This window comes from Pipistrellus kuhlii, unplaced genomic scaffold, assembly GCF_014108245.1.
Source record: "Pipistrellus kuhlii isolate mPipKuh1 unplaced genomic scaffold, mPipKuh1.p scaffold_m20_p_1, whole genome shotgun sequence".
NCBI lineage: Eukaryota > Metazoa > Chordata > Mammalia > Chiroptera > Vespertilionidae > Pipistrellus > Pipistrellus kuhlii.
In genome coordinates this window covers 177,488,538-177,510,643 of record NW_023425404.1, presented here as the reverse complement: position 1 = coordinate 177,510,643, position 22,106 = coordinate 177,488,538, and the positions used below count along the sequence as shown (strand labels likewise).

General features: G+C 38.3%; 1 protein-coding gene across 3 annotated transcripts in view; it reads left to right on the top strand.

The window, feature by feature from the left end:
- The window catches only part of KLHL5 (kelch like family member 5), a 64,305-nt gene that overhangs the window by 7,081 nt on the left and 35,118 nt on the right, over nucleotides 1–22,106 (top strand). The window contains exon 1 of one of the 3 annotated variants that reach the window (XM_036418552.2): nucleotides 12,888–13,675. The exons of 1 other annotated variant lie outside the window; for it this stretch is intronic. In XM_036418552.2, the coding sequence (XP_036274445.1) occupies nucleotides 13,293–13,675 (383 nt within the window). In that variant the 5' untranslated portion in view covers nucleotides 12,888–13,292. Of the gene's footprint in view, nucleotides 1–12,887; nucleotides 13,676–18,821; nucleotides 18,840–22,106 lie in introns of those variants that run through there. One more of the 3 variants, XM_036418557.2, reaches the window with a different exon arrangement.

The following is a 22,106-nucleotide window of genomic DNA, read 5'->3' as shown; positions in this document are numbered from 1 at the left end:
GACTCTCACATATTAGTGGTTTAAAACAACTAAGGTTTCTTTCTCAGTCACAATACATGTCCAGGACAGCTCTGTTGTCAGAGTTCCAGTTGTCAGAGGCTCCATCTCAACACTGCTTCCACAGTTGTTAAGGCAGGGGAAAAGATGTGATGAATTGCACAGTGGCTCTTAAAGGCTTCTACCTGGAAATGACACATGTAATCTCCAAGGCCATTTCATTGGTCAAACAAATCAGAATACTACACTTGACTTCAAGGAGGTGGGCAAACGCAACTCTATCAAGTGCCCCGAAGGAGAACTGGAATAGTCTGAGGACACTCTTAATGATCACTGCTACACTAAGCAGGCTTCGTAGTCCCATGAGTTAAAATAAAATCTGAATAAATAACATCCAAATTGCCGAAACCTGTTTGGCTCAGTGGATAGAGCGTTGGTCTGCAGACTGAAAGGTCCCAGGTTCGATTCCAGTCAAGGGCATGTACATTGGTTGCGGGCACATTCCCGGTAGGGGGTGTGCAAGAGGCAGCTGGTCGATGTTTCTCTCTCATCGATGTTTCTAGCTCTCTATCCCTCTCCCTTCCTCCCTGTAAAAAACCAATAAAATATATTTTAAAAAAATAAATAATATCCAAATTATGTTTTTCAAGATTCTGTTTAGAAAACAGAAAGCAGCATTTCTTTTGTATACATGTGTATTTAATAATAGGAGTATGCTAATGAATATTATAAAGAACATCTTTTATTAATTGGAAATGAAATCTTTTGAAAGCTTCACAATTAGATGTACTATTTTAGCCAAGTAGATTGTGTTCTTTTTGAGTTATATGTTCATTCAATAGACAATTGGTTCAATGTAATGTGTAGAAGGCACTGTGTTAGATTCTATGAGGTTAAAAATATGAATGTTTATAACCCCAATGGACAATAGCTATAATTAAGTCCTCTCTCTTCCTTTTTTAAAAAATAACATTAACAGAATCTTTCGATATGATAAAAATGGATTATGTATATATACCTTGTGGCACTTTGTACCTTTTTGGTCTTAGGAATTATTTGGTGACAAGTTACAGAATATTACTTAAGCAAAGAAAAAATTTAAAAAAAGTGTTTTGTTATAATAGAAGAGGGATATAGCTTTATGTCACAGAGTCCAAGGGCAGGAAGTGCATATGAATTTCAGAGGCAATTGTCACCAATAAAATCAATAGAAAGTTAGGAGCTGGGTCTGTGTTTCCTCTCCAGGGCTGTGTGATTTCTTGCCAGTGCTTCTCTCTGTGCATACACTTCATTCCTCTTTTAATGTGTTGACTGGCTTTTGCTGTTAAATGGGTGTTTTAACCCAAGAGTTCACCCAATTAAAGGAAACTAAAGCCTCTAGCAATTACAGAAGAATTGTATTTTTTCTAAGTGCCACATCTTGATTAGTTCTTAAATTAATCACTATCAGAGTTTGGAAATAATGTATCACAAGTTAGGATAATTGGCAACTGTGTATGTAATAGAGCAAGAGGCAGTTGTACTACAATAGTTTGGGATTGAAGAAAGTTCTATTACACAGTTAACATCAGCTTGCATATTCTAGAGCACATGTGTCAAACACAAGGCCCGCGGGCCAAATCTGTCCCGCCAGGCCTTGCAATGTGGCCCGCACCGCGCTGTCATCACGGCACTCCGCTGCGTTTCCATCACAATGACAGTTTATGACTGTTCAGTAAACCATTCGGCCCACGATTTAGGCTGGCTTTTAGATTTTGGCCCCTTCTCTGATTGAGTCCGACACCCCTATTCTAGAGGGACAGACTAATTAAGATAATCAAGATAAGAGGTGGAACTGGAGCTGACTTGTATAATAGCAACAGTATCCCCTCCCTGCACCCTGGCAGGCGCCACCTCCATTCTGATTCTTTCATCCATCCCTTCTCCCTCTCCCTAAGTAGATAGAGTCCTAAATTGTCTAATTCTTACAAGTCATCTGCTTTAGATGTCACCTGCTGATACAGGGTTCCCCGTGGCCAATAATGCAGGAAGAAAGGAGCACTTAATAAACTGCCTTGCTATGCTATTTTCTACCCTCCGAAGTGGTCTAGACCAGCAGTCGCCAACTGATGATCCTTGGGCCACTGGTGGTCCGTGAGATTTGAAAGTTTGGTAACCACTGATCTAGACACTCTATCTGGACATTTTACACTTTAGCATTCTATTGCCATGTCTCCCCACCAACTTAAGTTATTTTTCTCTCAATAAATTCCCATTCTCTTTTTGGAAGCTGTGTGTACTTAGCTTATTTAGCAGCGTTTCCTTGCATTCCTTACCTATGCTATATCTCCTTTCTTCCTCATTGAAAAATATTCATAGCTTCACCTCAGTAAGATGGCCGAGGAGATGGACTGCAGGGAATTAGTTTATTTACCTAGAAAAGGGAATGGGGGAGAGAGCCGCAAAAACAATGACAACAGAGAAAGGTGAGTAAAAGCTGTGTATGGGGTTAGATGGATTTGTCAAGGATATATGTTAGCCTAAAAGAGCAAACAAGGAAGGTTTGGTTTCAAACTTCAGGTTATCTGGACTGCCATTCTAAGACATTCTTATATTCTTGCTGCTGTGCAGATGAACAAGTCTTCTTAGGTTCAGCTAAACATTCGGACTCATAAAGCTACCACAGGCTTGTTTGCTCAGGATATCAGACAGGATCCACAGCTTGCCAGCAGGCCAGCAGCCGTCCCTCATCAGGGGTTGTGCTCCTTACTTCAGTCCCTATAAGCAGTTCCTGTGGCTCCCTAGGAGACATCCTGTCAAGTGAAAGCTCAAGCCCAAGGAGACAAAGCTCACATCGGGTAGGTGCGGGAGCCACACTGGCTTTAGAAACCTCATGTCCCACAGAGGACAGTATCTCTTCCACAACTCTATGGACTCACCTTCCAGGGTCCCTGAAAGCCATAGGCCAATTACAAGAACCATCACACTCAGGGAAGTCAAAGCTGTGGCTTCCTAGCAGGTATTTATGGTTTTATTTATAGTTCTCTGAGTCAAGTTGCAAATTTTACTAATCATTTTTACTACAAGTAATGTTGCCTAGTCGCAAGGGTGGCATACCTACTTCCATCAGACCTGAGTTAACTACCGTGTTTCCCCGAAAATAAGACATCCTCCGAAAATAAGACCTAGCGCATGGAAAGATAAGACATCCCCTGAAAATAAGACCTAGCGCAACTTTGGGAGAAAAAATTAATATAAGACACTGTCTTATTTTCGGGGAAACAGGGTAATTGAAGATTAAATGCAGAAAAAGAAAAGATTTTAACTCTACTCATATTTGTATTTTCCACAATACCTTCCATAGTCCTTTTCATTTGGGAATTATTCAATAATACACATTTTGTTTCCTTTGATGTAGAGCACATGTGTCAAACACAAGGCCCGCGGGCCAAATCCGTCCTTCTAGGCCTTGCAATGTGGCCCGCACCACGCTGTCATCACTGCACTCCGCTGCGTTTCCATCACAATGACAGTTTATGACTGTTCAGTAAACCATTCGGCCCGCGATTTAGGCTGGATTTTAGATTTTAGCCCCTTCTCTGATTGAGTTCGACACCCCCTAATGTAGAGTGTTAACTATGGCGGGAAAGGTGTGACATAGGAAGAGGGGTTGAGAGGAAGGTAAGGCTGGAAAGGTAGACAAATACTTCTAGATTGTTAAAAACACTGAATTCCATATTAAAGATCTTGACATTTCTTTGTCTTGTAGATGATTGAGAACAAAAAATACAAGTTTTAAGAGTGATGTGGTCAAGAATTGCACTTTGGAAGGTTGTTTTGGCTGTAGTGGAAAGTGGATGAGAGGGGATTTAAACCTGAGGCTGGATGCTCATTTCTACTTAATATTTGCTTTGGGGGGAGATACTTCTACAAGCAGAAAGGACTACTCAATTCTGTGCTCTATAGGAGTTTAGAATTGCTGGACGGATTCAGCCTGCAGGGGCCTGGATCAGTTCATCCTTCAGAATGTATTGCTCCTCCCACCACTGGAGACTGAGAGTTTGGGAGGACTGCTCTGAACTGCCTTCTAAGACATGGATTAACACTAAGAAATTCTGGCCTCCACTGATCTCATTTGACTCACTAGCATCCCTCATTTTGCTTTTTGCTGGAGTTAAAGGATAAAACAGTCTTTCAGTGGATACCATATTTTTCGGTGTATAAGACACTATTTTCCCCCCGTAAAATTGTTAGACTGAAAATCAAGGGGCATCTTATACACAGAAGTCAGCCGAGGGAGCTGTGGGTGCATAGCTGCCTATGCCTTGTCAAACAGACTTTCTCCAATCAGGAGCCTTATTGTTACTAAGCCTTATTGTTACAGCCCATTTTTATGAGCCATAATTGGAGGTGGAGGTGGAAAGGTGCAGGGACCTGAGCGTTCTGAGCTCATAAAAATGTCAAAAAATAAAAAGATAAGTACTGGTAAGTGGTTGTCTTACTCTACAAAATTCAAATGGAATGTAATTAGCTATGCAAAAGAGCATGGAAATAGAGCTGCAGAGAGACAATTTGGACCTCCTTCCACTGAGTGTATCATCAGACCACGGAGAAAACAGGAAGAACAACTCCTTAGGATGCCAAAAAAGAAGAAGGCCTTAAGAGGAATACCAGCAAAATGTTAATTTCTTAATTTGGGGATTGGAAAAATGGGGGGCATCTTATACATGGGGGCGTCTTCTACACGGAAAAATACAGTATATTTGGTTTGTTTTTAGGTCTAGTTTTAGGGCAAGCCAGGGAGTTTCTTTAATGGTTAACTGGTTTAATTAACATTTGTAGTGATTAACTATTTCTAATTACAAGCCGCTAAGAAGCAGAGTGCTTCACATTTTTCTTCTATTGCTTACATTACCCTTTATACTCTTTCCTTACCCTACTTACACTGTTATAATATAAATATACAATTTATAAAAAAACGATTGGTCCTGCAGCAGAATTAAGCTGATCTGTGATTGGGTTATTATGGGTGCAGAGAACCCAGGCAATTTTGCTTGATTATATTTGTGTCTAGAGCGTACTGATTGATTACTTGTCTCCCCTCATCGCCATAAAGCTGCACAGAAGACAAAAACTTGCTGGATTTGGTTCAGGTCAGTAAAAGACAAAATTACGTTTATCCACACTATTACTTTTTATTACAGATAAGACAGTTGGGTGTCTCCGCACATGCCAAACAGGAAATTTAGCTGTGGTTCGCTGTCGTTACGGTGTAAGAGTTCTCATCTTGTGCTACAGCAAATGTGTACTTAAATTCACAAAATCTAAGGCATGGAGGCAAGGAAGTCTCTTTTACCTTTCACCAAGTCAAGGGCTATTTTAAAACGTAAATATTTTGTTATAATCATGTTATGGCCTTCATAGTATCAGCTGTGATAACTTTTATAGATGAATCTAGGGCTAAAAAGCCATAGGATATTAACTTAGCTGATTTTTTCAGTGTTGCTTGCTCTATAACTGGATATTAGAACCGATAGACATTTGAGGGATGAAAAGGTTATTTTATTTTTTATTTTTTTATTTTTGAAAAGGTTCTTTTAATGTTAATGTGGCTCAGCACTTGGCCCAAATAAATTGTGATAGAAACTGGGAGGGAGCCAAGTGGGTGAAAATCTCTAAGGTACTTTTACTTGGTGAATAAATGCCATTTTGACACTTAATTTATGATGAACTTAACAGTATTTGTTATATTAGGAGTGATGCATCCTTTAATTACTCTGTGTTTTTTTCTTCTTTTTAGTGCCCTATTTGCTTTAACTTTGGCCAGAACTTATTGGAAAAAAACTTAAGTCTGCTCTACTGCCCTGTCCTAGATATCTAACCTTGTACTAGTCAACGAGCCTCTGAATGTGCTTCCTCACTACCCTGCCTCCGTACAAGGCGGTTGTGAGTTGCAAATGAGAAGACTTTGAAAGCAAGAAGCAGCGTGTGTACTTGGAAGTATATGGTCCTTGGATGCAGATCTGGGTCATAATGAGCCCTGCTGTTCACTAGATATGTAACCTCACTTCGCTTCAGCTCCCGCCTCTGTAAGGGAAGGGGAATCACTCCATTAGCCCGAGTTTTGTGACAACTAAATGCCTCGATATAAAGAATTTCACATACTATCTTGCTCATTTAGGCACTTGGGAAATACTAGCTGCTGTTGCTAATCCAGGTCTTTACATAGTATTTGTGCATGCTACTTACTTAATCCCATTTTACTGAACAGTAAACTATAATAAAGATCAAGAAAGCGTGATTTGCCCAGTTATGCAGGGAGCTAGTAGGTGATTTAGCTATCGGGCCCTTTCTGCTGTATCACTTAGGCTCCCATTACTAAGTGATAATGTGGGGAAATGAGAGCAGAAGATCTCCTCACCAGCTACTTCTGAAGACTCACAGCTCTAACCTAATGCTTCTTTCCTCTGTTAAATGTACTGGCTTATCCCAAGGGCCAGCTGAACGCTCATGGCTAAGTAGGCTGCTCTGTAGTAGGCCTGCAGGTACTTGCCAGAAGTTAGTTGTATTTATTCAGAAACTTGTTTTTAACCGTTATGCTTGTTATAATTTATAAGTATATAAATTAATGAGCAGAAAGAAAGGAGAATTTTTTCTTTGAAAATTAAGCTGAATGTTTAATTAATATAATGGAGTTATTAACAAATTTACTGTCAAATTGGATAACTGTAACAGATGCTGGTGGGGAATTATCCAAGTCCAAAGGAGCGCCTGTAAAAGTGGACCAGCTAGCTAAGCCGTGTTTAGAGCGTTAGTGGTTCTCAGGGAAATAAGGAGCTCACACCAGAATGTAAATTACCTACATCACTAAGCACACTGTTTAGTTCAGCTGACTTTTTTTTTTTTTTTTTCCATGCCTGGTTAAAACCTTACTTCTCCTGAAGTAAGCAGTGCGTTAATTTACATCTGGCCCAAGGTTTTTATCTCATGGTGGACAGACTCCTGGTCTAATGGAGTCTGTATTCATATTCTTTCAGAAGTACTTTTAAATTCTTTCTCCATTTACAGAAACTGTAAGTGAAAATAGATGATGGCCATTGTGGGCATGGCTTATATAATAAAGAGGACCCAAACTCATTAGGAGGCCCGTATCAAACAAAGCATGAACCCTATATGAAAAAATTAGTGAATAAAAATGTACTTATGTGTTTAAATAAAATAAAATCTTTAATAATATGTAAAAATAATTTTTACAATTACAGGCTTTCCTTGTTGTCCAACAGTAGAGCATATCCTATGAAACCTTTCTAAGCTGAAATGGCAGCCAGTAGCCACGAGAATTTTTAAAAAGTGCAATATCTGACTATTTTGTCAGGGGCCCTGACCTCTTTTCCCTTAGATTATCAAATAAAAAAATGATAACAGCAGTCCTGGCCAGTGTTGCTCAGTGGCTGGAGTGTCAGCCTGCACACAGAAGGGTCACGGGTTCAATTCCTGGGTTACAAGTTTGATCCCCAGCCCAGCCGGGGCATGTGCAGGAAGCAACGAATCAATGTATCTCTCTCACATCAGTCTCTCTCTTCCACTCTTCCTCTCTCTTCTCCCTCCCTCCCATTCTCTAAATCAATGGAAAAAAATATCCTTGGGTGAGGATTAATAACAACTACAACAAAAAACAACACAAAAAATGCTAACAATAACCATCCAGTGTAAATGAATCAAAATTATACCTTTTTTTTCATATCAGCAAAAACATATTTTTTGGTGTGCTGCAGAATTTTAGCAATTAGTTTATGTGTGCCATGAGCTGAAAAAGGATGCAAATCACTGGCGTAAGGCAAAGAAGCAATTACCATTCATTTGTATCCAAAAACTAACTCACCAAATCATATCAAATAACACATAAACACCTAAAATAACACTAACATATAGGGGAAGCCGGAATGCACAAAGGTACAGGTGCTCACAGACCCAGCTCGCAGCCCTGGCGGCTTAATGCTGGATGCTAAGAGTAGTAACTGGGAAAGAGCGTGTAGTGCCACGCTCACTGCTGGAGGTGCCGCGGCCTTATAACAGCTTGCAGCCAAACAAATGCTGAATGCTATTTCTTACCTTTCTTTGTTAAAGTGAAAATCCTCTTCACATCTCTTTCAGTTAGCTAACTTAGGTTCTAACATAGATCTTTCATAAAAGGGAAAGTGGCATGAGGTGAACTTTTAAAATTTGGGGGATACCTGCAATGACTTTTTCATTTGATGAACCAACTATAGGTTTCATCTGACAAGGGGGCTTTTATAATGCTCAGAGTTCCAACATGACTAAAAATATACTTTTTAACCTCTGTAGCTATCTTAGCATCCCTAGTTTGTTACAGATGAATTTAAATTATTTACAACATAAGGCAGAGTTAATATTTGTATTATAGAAAGAGCATCTAGATCACATGTGTCAAACACAAGGCCCGCGGGCCAAATCCGTCCAGCCAGGCCTTGCAATGTGGCCCGCACCGCGCTGTCATCACTGCACTCCGCTGCGTTTCCATCACAATGACGGTTTATGACTGTTCAGTAAACCATTCGGCCCGCGATTTAGGCTGGATTTTAGATTTTGGCCCCTTCTCTGATTGAGTTCGACACCCCTAATCTAGATAGTGACAAGGAAAAATGTATTTTGCATTTATGAACTATTATGCAACTGCTAAAAAGATTATTAGTTCATACATATGATATATATCCTATATAATAAAAAGGTAATATGCAAATTGACCGAACGGGGGAACAACTGGTCACTATGACTCGCACTGACCAGCAGGGGCAGATGCTCAATGCAGGAGCTGCCCCCTGGTGGTCAGTGCGCTCCCACAAGGGGAAGGCTGCTCAAGCAGAAGCTAGCTCAAGACTGGCGAGCACAGCGGTGGTGGTGGGAGCATCTCCTGCCTCTGCAGCAGTGCTAAGGATGTCTGACTGATGGGGGGGAGCGAGCCTAAGCTGTCAGTGAGACATCCCCAAGGGCTCCCAGACTGTGAGAGGGAGCGGGCGGGACTGAGGGGGACCCCCCCCCCCGTGCACAAATCTCATGCACCAGGCCTCTAGTATGTATATAATTGAGAAAAGCAAAATGCCAAAGAGACATATATATAATACGATGTCTCTTTTATAAAACAGTAACAAAACTCCTATATATGTATATATAAGTTTGTATATGTTTTTATAAACATGAAGAAAGATGTGAAGGCTTTTAAAAAGCATACAATATAAGTCCACTGATACAAAAGTTTGGGTTAAAAAATATATATATACATATATATACAATATATATATATATATGCTTATCTATATGAACACATATATATATGTATATATTTAAATGTGTGTGTTTGTGACTGAACCCATATCATGGCGGTAGTGGTTAAATGCTGCTACTTGGTCTTTGACAACCCGAGATTCATTTAAAAGCAAAGAGCCTATTTCAGTGGCTAATCTCTCACTATTCAGAATAGCTGCTACATTAAAGAGGTCATCTCTAGACTATTCAGAACAGCTACTACATTAAAGAGGTCATATTTTATGTATATCTTAATACCATGGTATAAAGGTCTTTGGGCCCTCCTGGAAGTGGGGGCATGGTTTAATATTTTAACATTCACATCTCCTTAAGTGTTTGGATTTCTCCTCTGTATTGCGAAGTGTCTGGCATCTCAGTGGCCTTTGACGAAGTTCACTCTAGAGTTCAGGCTTCAACGGTCAACCAAACAACCAAACAATAAAATCACTTCTAGCTATTGGAACTATTATAGCACATTGTAAGTAGAATCTCTGATAAATACTCTCACTTTGATAGATTAAATCCAATTAAAAGCTATATTTATATAAAATTGTATTTATCAAAATATAGTCTTCATTTGTAATGTTCATTGAATTATCCTTTTCTCTGCTAAAGTTTAAAACCTTAAAAAAAAAAAAAAAGATTTGCCCTGGCTGGTGTGGCTCAGTGGACAGAGCATCAGCCCTTGCACTAAAGGGTCATGGGTTCAGTTCCAGTCAAGAGCATATACTTCAGTTGCAGGCTCTATGCCTGGCCCGGGTTGGGGCATGTGTGGGAGGCACCAATATCTCTCTCTCTCTCTCTCTCTCTCTCTCTCTCTCTCTCTCTCTCTCTCTCTCTCTCTCTCTCTCATCTCTCTCTCTCTATCTCTCTCTCTCTCTTCTCCACCTTCCACTCTCTCTTAAAAAAATCAATGGAAAAAATATACTCCCGTGAGGATTAACAAAAAAAAAAAAAAAAGAAAGAAAAATCTGCCTGGGCAGTGTGCTCAGTGGTTTGAGCATGGGCCCATGAACTGGAGGGTTTCAGGGACACCTGCAGGAGGCAACTAGTTGCTTTGTCTTTCATCTCTTTCCCCCTCTCTCTCCCCCTCTCTTTGTCTCTCACTCTTCTCCCTCTCTTCCTTCTATTCTCTAAAAAATATATATAGCCAAAACTGGTTTGGCTCAGTGGATATAGCGTCAGCCTGTGGACTGAAAGGTCCCGGGTTCGATTCCGGTCAAGGGCATGTACCTTGGTTGTGGGCACATCCCCAGAAGGGGGTGTGCAAGAGGCAGCTGATCAATGATTCTCTCTCATCGATGTTTCTAACTCTCTATCCCTCTCTCTTCCTCTCTGTAAAAAACCAATAAAATATATTAAAAAAAAATATATATATATATATATCTTTGGATGAGGATTAACAACAAAAAAATCCGTTATTTATTTTTCTATTTCTTGTGGTGCTTTGTACATATAACTGCTTGGTAAATAGTTATTTGAATGAAGACAATGATGGCAAGACATTATGAACTACTGCAATGGCAATCCTTTATTGTATGGGTCTATACCATGCTTTGCAATATATTTGCCATCTCTGGCGCCTGCCCACTCAAGGCCTATAGCACTCTTCGGTCATTCCAACAACTAAAATTCCAGCCCCAACTTCCAGCACCCCTTTTGGGATGCAGGGGGTGTTGGTGTTGGTGCTATTCTTGTTGAAAACCACAATGTTGGAGTAATTGAAATATTTCTAAGAATTGTAATATCTGTGCTGAGCCTTAAAGGATGAGTAGGATTCCACAGAAATTGGGCTCAACCATTGTGGCTCAGTGGTTGAGTGTCCACCTATGAACCAAGAGGTCACAATTCGATTCCCTGTCAGAGCACATGCCTGGGTGGCTGGCTCGATCCCCAGTTGGGGGATTTGGGGGCAGCCAGGAGGCAGCCTATCGGTGATTCTCATCATTGATGTTTGTATCTCTCTCCATCTCCCTTCCTCTCTGAAATTAATAAGAATATACTTTTAAAACACCACAGAAATTGAGACACAAACAGCATATAAAAGAGGGAGCAACATAATTAGACTCTACCTTGACAAATGAAGTGGTATGTCTAAGTTGGATAGGTAGAGTGGAGTTAGAAGTCTGATAGAGGTGTGAGGAAAGGGAAGTGTCATTTCACTCTAATGCATCTTGCATACTACTGCCTAATTAATTTCCTAAAACACTGCTCTATTCGGTAGTCCACTTATTATTGCCTGCTAGTCTTTATACCTTTGCTTTGTGCTCAAGGCACTTTATCTCATCATATTTATCCGACTGTACTACTCCTTAAAATTATTTAGGTATGTGTGGCTGACTGAGTAAAGTAATATTTCCCCCTTTCTTTGTCAATGTGCTCACTTCATGCTTTTTTTTTTTAATGTCTTTCTTATAAAAAATCTATCATCATTTTGCCTATTCAACTTTTTCCTACTCTTGGATACCTTCTCTTTAATATAACTGGCCCATACCATCCTATACCAGCCTGATATCTCTTTTCTCTTTTTTATAGTGTTTATGGTTTGTCCTACAATAATGAGCACAAAATTGTATATGGCTTTTCATGCCTCTCACTCTGATTCTCTTAAAGAGCTGTGTGAGGTTAAGATATATAGATATATGCTTTGAAATATATTGTAAGCCTCCAAAGCGCTTTTTTCCCCCTTGGTCAGTTAATAAAAGGCATTGCCCTTTGAGTGAAATACTTGATATAGTATTAATTATTGAGCACCCTGAAAAATGTTTTTATATTTAAATTATCAAATATTTTTGTTTCTATAACTGGTTATAATTATTTTTGAATATAGGAACCAAGATGCATATATCTATTCCCCCTCAATGCCTAGTAGAGTGTTTTGCTCACAGTAACCACTCAATATTTTATAATTTGATTGCATTTGATTGATTTTTTTATTTGCTTTATCAGTTTGCTTTAATTGTAACCATGTTTAGAACATTGTTTTGTTTTGCTAACAATAGAGGGTACTATTAGGTTGCCAGTACACCCCCAAAATAGTCCTATCCCAGTCCTTGGTAGCTTTCTTGAGCCACACTTGCCTTTTTCTAAGTAGTGTCATTGAAATTTGGATATTATCATAGTCCAATCCTATGTTTAGAGCAATATTGGCTTCATGTTATTTAGTTGAAGAATAAGTACTGGCATATTTTGATCCTTTGCAGTTTCAAACTTTTTCTCCTTATTCTTTGCTCAGATGAAATCTTACCCAGGACCTCACTATTAATTAAATGCACTCCTTTCCTAAAGGGAGAAGAGAGAGGTGGAAAGCAACAAACTGGAACCTCACCTTTTGTTCCGTTCCTCCTTCCTCATCCCCCATCCAAAGAGCATAGCTTGAAAAACCACTATAACTCGTCTAATTAAAAAATGCTTATTAAAAAACTATTCTTTTGTGATATCTCGTGTAGGAACTTAGTGTAATAATAGAGACACGTTAGTTTTCCAGTGATTTTTAAGTACAAAGGAAAATGCTCTGGAATAAATTTCTTGTTTCAGCAATAAAAGAGTTAATATACTAAGCAGCAGAGACTGATACTGTGAGGGATAGTGCTTTCTGTCTCTGTCATTTGTGGTTTAAGGAAAGGGGGTAGTGTTCTGCATTTGAAAGGGCTTTCATGAATGCTGTCAGTGTTTGTGAGAGCTAATGGTCAGTATGGGAAGGGAGAGCAGAGGAAAGTGGGCTAGCTGCTTCAGGATAGGTGGATGAGTTTGCTCTGATTGAACGGAATGTTCCACCGTGTTTCATCTTTATTCATCATCCTTTGTTCCTTATAATCTGACATAGTAGTGTAAAAGTAAATGTAGCTATATATGTGCATGTGATTTATTTTCTTTTCAATCTGTTTATTGTGTACAGCAGGGCATATACTTCTCTTGTCTTGGTCGGATGCACAGATTTGTGTGCAGTGCTTTTTGCCCGTTGCCTAGACGATCACTTGGTTTCTCTGAGGATGTCTGGTTCTCGTAAAGAGTTTGATGTGAAGCAGATTTTGAAAATCAAATGGAGGTGGTTTGGCCATCAAGCATCATCTCCTAATTCTACAGTTGACAGCCAGCAGGGAGAATTTTGGAATCGAGGACAGACTGGAGCAAACAGTGGGAGAAAGTTTTTAGATCCATGTAGCCTACAATTGCCTCTGGCTTCAATTGGTTACCGGAGGTCCAGCCAACTGGATTTTCAGAGTTCACCTTCTTGGCCAATGGCATCCACCTCTGAAGTCCCTGCATTTGAGTTTACAGCAGAAGATTGTGGCGGTGCACACTGGCTGGATAGACCAGAAGTGGATGATGGCACTAGTGAAGAAGAAAATGAATCTGATTCCAGTTCATGCAGGTCGATGATTTTCTTACTGTTAGAAGTGGGGGGTGGGGCATATTCTCTATAATGTTTTAAGATAACTTAGTATTGTTATTTAAAATTTATGAACATATATGTATGTACCTCATGCAAACACATATATAATATCTTGGTATGCAAACGTGGGACTTTTGCTGGGATTTTAAAATATTCTAATTAATTCTGTAAAATTATAAAGACAATAGATAGCATTCTTTATTTTATATCTTGTGTCCCATATATAGATCTGGCTTTGCCTTGAAAAGAATATATAGTAACAGTTTTATGCATCATTGCCTTACAGTTTGCTTCATCCTTTTACCTTTCTTAATCATAGCAAAACTATTGGAGACATTTCTAGTGTATAAATTTTTTCTGACATTTTTGTTTTTGCAACAGATTATAGTCATTTTAAAATCTTAATGAAAATGAAAGGTTTTATAAGGAGATAACAGGGTAGTTGTCAATAATTTTTTTACACCATGTAGATGTAAATAGTCTTTTTATGGTTATTTCTCTTTGTCTTGTCTATGTTGCAGCTCTCCAGACTAATACAGAGAATACAGTAACATGTCTCTTTCTAAGATGACAGCTACTAATTCCTGTTACCTTCACTTCACTGAAAATTGTGCAATTTAGGGAAATGAGGGACATTCCTTCAGGAGAGTTTAAAGGAATGTAGTGGGCTAGTCGTGGTCAGCTGGTGAGAGAGGGGAAGGAGGAGGGGAAATGAGTCTGAGGAGAGAAAATAAAGCATTGGTAATTTCATAATGGCTTTATCCATATTCATTCTTGGAACCTGGTTTTATCTTTGAAATGGATTTTCTTATTAACTAGTATAAACTACTGTACAATATTGCAAACAAGTTAGAACATAAAAGTCATCTTTCTGATTCATCTACACTCAAATATTTCAAAATATTTAAAGGCATATATAGCTTATCGTTTGTTTAGTTTGATTATGGATTATTTTTCTTTTAAAATCTCTTTGCAGGTTTTGATAAACTTGTAATTTGTATGTTGATTATTAATGTAGGAAATGGAAACAAAATGAGTTCTTATATTCAAATATATCTTACTTAGGAAAAAAACACACAAATAAATCTTACTTAGGGATATTGACTGCCTTCCCTTCTAACCTTCAGAATATTGAATTATAAACTGTTGTGTCAGAATAGTGATATAGACAATGTAATGAAGAGAAGGGAATATCTTTACATAGATAACTAATATATTTTATTTTTAGAAAATATTTTCTTTTTTTTAATTTAAAAAATTTTAATTAGTTTGTGACTTGGCATTATCTTGAGCTTAGAGAACACTAATCATTTTAATATGGAGATCAATTGAGTTAATGTGGTTGCATTGTTTTGGGTTGGTTTGTTTGTTCAATTGAGGGGATTTGGATGGTGGTGGTGGGGGGAGTTGGTGGTTGTTTTGAGACTTGTTGCCATAGGAGAATAATTTATACAGTAAAAGATTCAGGACTTATCATTTTTGTGGAAAACCAAAGAGTAATCATCTTTCCATTTAAAAAATCAATGCAATGAATCAACATTTTAACAAAATTAGGCAAACCATTAATTTGTCAGCATAAATTATAAATTATAAAAATCTTAACATGTATCTACTACTTGGAGAGATTTTACATATTTCTGTATGAAATTTATATACATGTATAGCCTTGGAAATGTTATACACACATTGGTTACTATAATTTACTTCTTTACAACGAAGGTAGTTTGCTTAACTGATAATTACTGAAATTAAATTAGTCTATTTTTTAGTATCCATATTGAAATACCATCTTGTTGGGATATTAATTGTGAAAGAAAAAGATTGCCTTTTACTGAGATGCTATGTGCATACTTCAAGACTATAAAATTGATATTTCTATTTATAGGAGATGTAAATATAAGAAAATGACATTTTAAAAAATCTAAAATAAATGTCATTTAAAAAATTTTAGTCAAGAAGATTGATAAAATAAAAAATAAAGTGGGAGTAAACTGTTCACATCTACGTTAACCAAACTATTTCTAAAATACCTTTTTCAAAAATAAAATGTACTTAAAATGTCTCTGATTTTTAGAGGGGAAATATGTTAAAGCAATTTAATATTCCCACTGCTCTAAAAATTTCTACTTTAACACCTTATTGCAAAAAAAGGATGAAACAAACATCTAGATTTTAGAAATGTCATTTGTGTGTATATTTTTTACTTCTCCATTTTTTCTAGATTAAATATATCTAATTCTCACATTTCCTTTTAGTCTTCTGACTCTGAGTCTTTGATTTTTGTGGGTACATTTATTTGGCTCTAGCTTTTTAGTTAAGTGAGCATCTCTAGGTGGTTGCTCTTCTACTGTAAGCAAATAAAAAACTACCATTGTTAATGTCAAAAGAAGCTACACTGATATTCCTCAAATTTTTGTATGTAACTTGGAAATGTTTCTTTTTCTTATATAATATTTGCAAATAATAAATATATAGTAAACATTTGGGTATACTATAGCTATCTTAAAATATTAAAGACGTAATGGGGAAATACATAAGATACATAGAGAATTTATTTAGGCAGTAATATTTTTATTTAGACCCCAAAACTTAGACTGAAATTTTCAGTTATTAGAAAAAGGGAAGGCCGCTGAGTGGTTTTGCATACACAGAATCTTCAGGACTTAGGAGGCAGCAAACATTATTAATATGTTTGATCAGTTGTTCTAGCTAGGAGAAGTATCTGCCTGAGACTTAGACTTCTGATAGTTTCTGCTGCCACAGATCTAAGTGATTTAAAAGTTCCTCTTCTGTTCACTTTGATCTTGGGTCTATAACCTTGCCACCTTTTCTCCATGGGAGTTCTCTAACTCATACTTTGGTATTAAAATACAAACTTTAGTTTATGTTACACCATGAGAATTTTAGACCTAAAATTCTCTAAAATTCTCATGGTGTAACAGAGTTATCATCTTTCATGTGAACTATAGGTTCCTAAGAGCTTAACTCATGATGAATTCTTAACGGGGTCAGCAAGGTTTACACGTGGCCCAAATACACAATTTACACTTCCCTTGATTTGGCAGCTTTGAAATTCTGTAATTTTTGACAATTTTAATTGGGGGAAACCATTTCAAATTTTGTTTGTAAAGTTAGATTTTAATGTTAGACAATTTTTTAGTCAATAAGCATAAAATATTACTGTACTTTACAAATACAGAAAAATAATAAAATAACACAGTTAGTACTGACTGCTGCTTACTATTCATGAGGCACTGTTCTAAGCATTTTAGTATATTAACTCCTTTAGTGTTCACAACAGATTTCTAAGTTAGACTTCTCCTGTTATATATATAGGACGGAGCAAAAGTAGGTTTACAGTTGTTCATATAGAAAATAATACAATAACAAATAATAGTACAAGAATAAACAGTATCCATACCCACAACTGTAAACCTCTTTTTCCCCATCCTGTATTCTAACTTTACAGATGAAGCCAATGAGGCACAGAAAGGCTAACTAACTTGATCAAGGTCATAAGTAAAATAAAACTGCACTTAAGAAAAACAAAGTTTATATTTTTATTACAGTTTTAGGTATATAGAAAAATTGTGAAGTTAGTATATGGTGAGTTCATATATACCCCACACCCAATTTCCCCTGCTATTATTATTTACTAGAGGTCCGGAGCACGAAATTTGTGTGTGTGGGGGGGGTCTCCCCAGGGGGTCTCCCCTCAGCCCAGCCTGCACCCTCTCCAATCCAAGACCCCTCAGAGGATGTCTGACTGCTGGTATAGGCCCAACACCAGCAGTTGGACATCCCCCTCACAACCCAGGACCACCGGCTCCTAATCACTTACCTATTTGCCTGCCTGGTCGCCCTTAATTGCCCCGTCTCACCAGCCTGATCACCCCTCATTGCCTCTGCATGCCAGCCTAATCACCCCTAACTGCCCCCTCTGCCAGCCTGGTCACCTCTAACTGCCCCCCCTGCCAGCCTAGTTGCCCCCAACTGCCCCCTGGGCCAGCCTAATCGCTCCCAACTGTCCCCCTGCCAGCCTGCTCACCCCTAACTCCCCCACTCCTGCTGGCCTGGTCACCTCTTATTGCCCCCCCTGCCAGCCTGGTTGCCCCAGGCAGCCTGCTGTTCAGTCATTTGGTCATCACTCACTAACCCCCCTGCCGGCCTGGTTGCCCCACAAAGCCTGCTGTTCAGTGTTTGGTCTTCCCTTACTAACCCCCCTCTCTTAACCCCACTGGCCTGGTCGTAGATAGTCATCTTACGAGGGTGTGATGATCAATTTGCATATTACCTCTTTATTATATAGGATTATATAGGATTAGTTTGGTGTATTTATTATTATTAATGAATTAATATTGATATTTTATTGCTAACTGAAGTTCATACTTTTTTCAGACTTCCTTAATATCTACCTAATATCCTTTCTCTGTTATAGGATTCTATCCAGAATAACATGTTTGTTTGTTTTTAATTGATTTCAGAGAGGAAGGGAAAGGGACAGATAGAAACATCCTTGGTAAGAGAATATCATTGATCAACTGCCTCCTGCATGCCCCCTACTGGGGATTGAGCCTGCAACCCTGGCTTGTGCCCTGACCAGGAACCAAACCATGACCTCCTGGTTCATAGGTCAGTGCTCAACCACTAGGCCATGCGGGCAGCCAGGCAACATTGTTATATTTAGTCCCTCATGTTCCCTTAGTTTCCTCTGGGCTGTGACAGTTTCTTTTGTTGTGTGTTTTTGTTTTACTTTTTATTGATTTCAGAGAGAGGAAGGGAGAGAGAGAGATAGAAACATCAATGATGAGAAAGAATAATCTGTCTGCTACCTCCTGCATGCCTCTTACTGGGGATGGAATCAGTAATCCCAGCATGTATCCTGAAATGAATTGTGACCTCCTGGTTCATGCATCAGTGCTCAACCACTGAGCAACACCAGCCCAGGGACTTTCCTGGTTTTTGATGACTTTGGCAGTTTTAGGAGTACTTGTCAGATGTTTTGTAGAATGTCTCAATCAATTGCGATGTGTCTGATGTTTTTCTCGTAATTAGACTGGGGTTATGAGTTAAAGGGAAGAAGGCCACAGGGATAAAGTACCATTTTCATCACATCATATCAAAGACGCATACTACTTTCAATGTAAGAAACATTCAAACCTGTGAAGAATTTTTCTGAGTTTATTTGAGCCAAAATGTTGACAAATGCTGGGAAGCAAAATCACAATGGATTGAGATAATGCTCTGGAGAATGGCAGTTTTGCACCGTATTTTATACATTACAATCAAAAGAGGAAGTGTAAGTGGGTTACATGAAATCCATTGGTGATGGATTTGAGAGGCGGGAGAAATGAAAGCGGAAGGGGAGGAGAAATTCTGGGATTGAGTAAAAAGTAGACACATACTTCTTTTTTCATAGGTGGATGGAGGATAGTTAACAGCCAATGATTAACTCGCTAACAGTGAGGGGATTTGTGAACTCCACAGAACAGTGCCCATGCTTTGAGGGATCCAATAAAAGGAAAATTACTTTGACATTCCAGCAATACGTTACAGTAGATGCAAAAAACAACAGGCTCAGTTAAGGTAAAGATTGACCTTTGTCAGGAAAGATAGCAGCCTAGGACATGACTACCCACCATAAACTACTTTTAATTTAAAGCGTTTTCATTCAGACCATCCTATGTGGTTAGTTTAGGTCTCTGGGTTTGTAAGGCCGCCATACAGGCCATCCCTGAGCTTGTCAGGATAGCATGTGGCCCCTTTTAGTCCACACTACCAACTTGACTTTCCACTGCTATTGACCTTGATCACTTGGAAATAGCTGCACTTTGATCCCAAACAATTAATATATAGAGTTCATACTTCCATACCAGTAGGCAGTTCTCTGTGACTATTAATCACCTTTTCAACTTGCATTAACTAATAGTTAATGATTTATTAGCAAACCAGTATCACCTTCTCTCCCCAGTTAATTTTCTTAGCCTGGTTCTGGAAAATGGCAAGCCAGGCTGGCTTACAGGTTTATTCTCTTGCCCCGGCCACAACTCTTTATCCAGTCAGCAGACCTGTCTTTTTGGTTCCTTGCTACTCTGTGTTTCAACCACAGATATCCTTGAACTCTATTTCTTGATAAGATGGTTTGCTATTCTTTGACTCAACCTGAAGGCAATTAGGTCCTCCTTCTCTTCCAGCAAGGGGTTATCTTCATAATAATCAGCTTTTCTCCAGAGCTATCTCCATTGTCTTGACCCTCTTATTGTCTCTACATCTTTGTTTAAACCAGTCTTAATTCTGGTTCAGTTTGAAATTTAAAAATTTCTACACTTCCTCATGAAAAGTATTTTATTTCCAGAAATGGCAAAGAAGTTTAACTATAATGTACTGATGTGTAGGACAGATATGTGGCATGGTCTTCCCTCATACATATATACCCAAGTCATAATATAGATTCGCTTGATATAAGCAATGGAATCTCTTCCCAGAAAAGGGTCCGTGTGTGTGTGTGTGTGTGTGTGTGTGTGTGTGTGTGTGTGTGAAATATTTTGTATATATTGGATAGTTCAAGGAGTTCATGAACCCCCTAACACCTATCTGTATGTTATCAATCACCATTCTTAGTTTTAAGCAACTGAACATTGACTGACTGACTCAAACAGAATAAGAATTTATTGGAATGATATTGCTCCTAGAACAGCTGGGAAGTTAAAGCAATAGCTTAGGAAAAAGAATAGGCGTCACAGTTGCACAGTTGGCCTCTGTAATTCTAAATTTTTAAGGCAGAAGAACCTATCTTTATGTCACTTATTATATTTTACTTTGATACATTTTTAAAATTATATGTATTAGGCATGAAAGCATTCACATATGGCATATACACTTGTATGCACATTGCCCTATATCATTTGGTCATTTAACTTTAGAGAGTATATTATTAGAGATTAAGTTAAAATGCTATAACGAAAAGATTCAGAAATACGGCAGCTCAAAGGAGATAGAAGTTTATTTCTTGCCACCTAACACATGGCAAGTGGCCCAGGGTAGCTAGGTAGCTCTGCTTCACAAGTTCACTCAGAGACTCGGATTCCTTCTGTGTTGTGTCTTCATCCTGTAAAGTGTTTTCCTTTCTTTATGGTCAAAGTTTACTCAGTTCCCCTCTGCATTCTAGCCTGTGGGAAAGGCCAAAGACCAAGAAGGAGGACATTAGTCAAATAACACAAGTTGGGTATATCAGTTCTGCTCACATTCCATTGTTGAAAACCTAGCCCCATGACCACAGCTAGTTGTAAGAAGCTCAGAAATGTATTCTGTACCTGAGTGTGTAGCTGTGTCCAGCTAACACTCATTACTGTTGTACAAGTGAAGAATTGTTTGGGGGTCAAAATCAGCGGAGTGCAAGAGGTGAAGACAGCTGAATAGAACTCTTCCAAGTTCTTTGGATTTAATTTTTTTTACCGTATTGCATCATTTTTATCATAGAGACATTGAAAAATAGAGTAGGCAAAAATGAAAAAATGAAAACAACTAATTTCCCTGCCACCCCAAAATAATCATTAACAATTTGGGGAAGTGTACTGCCAGTATATTTTCTAAACATACACAATAAAAAGTGTGTTTTTAGAATTAAAATCTGAATCTTATTGTTACATACTATTTTGCAACCTGCTTTTTTTGCCCTAATATAAATATTGATTAAGACTCTGGTTGAAAAAGACTCAACTGACTTAAGCAAAAGCTAGAAACTTTTGCCTCATATATGTAAGTTGAAAGGCCTAAAACAGAGCCCAGCTTTAGACATGGCTGGATCCAGATGCTCAAATAATTCAGAAATCTATTTTTCTCTCTCTCTAGATTCTGTTTTCCTTTGTGATGGCATTTTCTCATGTGGCAGCAAATAAGCCACTAGTAGCTTCAAGTTTTCTTTTTATTAGCTTAGCAAACTCAATGGGAAGAGAGTGACTTTTTAAAGAACATCAACAAACATCTTGAACTTAATTCTGATTGGCCTTGTTTGGATCATGTGGCCACCCAAACCAATCATCAACAAATTCATTTTCTAGTCATTTCTGAGAATGTAATATAAAGTATAAGAAATGTAATACAAAATATAGAAACCTTAGGAAAGAAGTGCTTGATTTATTTACTTCACTTTATCTTGTCCTGGAAAGGATTTGTAGCTTGTTAAAATTAGTTTTTCTGCCGAAACCGGTTTGGCTCAATGGATAGAGCGTCGGCTTGGAGACTGAAAGGTCCCGGGTTCGATTCCGGTCAGGGGCATGTACCTTGGTTGCGGGCATATCCCCAGTGGGGGGTGTGCAAGAGGCAGCTGATCGATGACTCTCTCTCATCGATGTTTCTGGCTCTCTATCTCTCTCCCTTCCTCTCTGTACAAAATCAATAAAATATATTT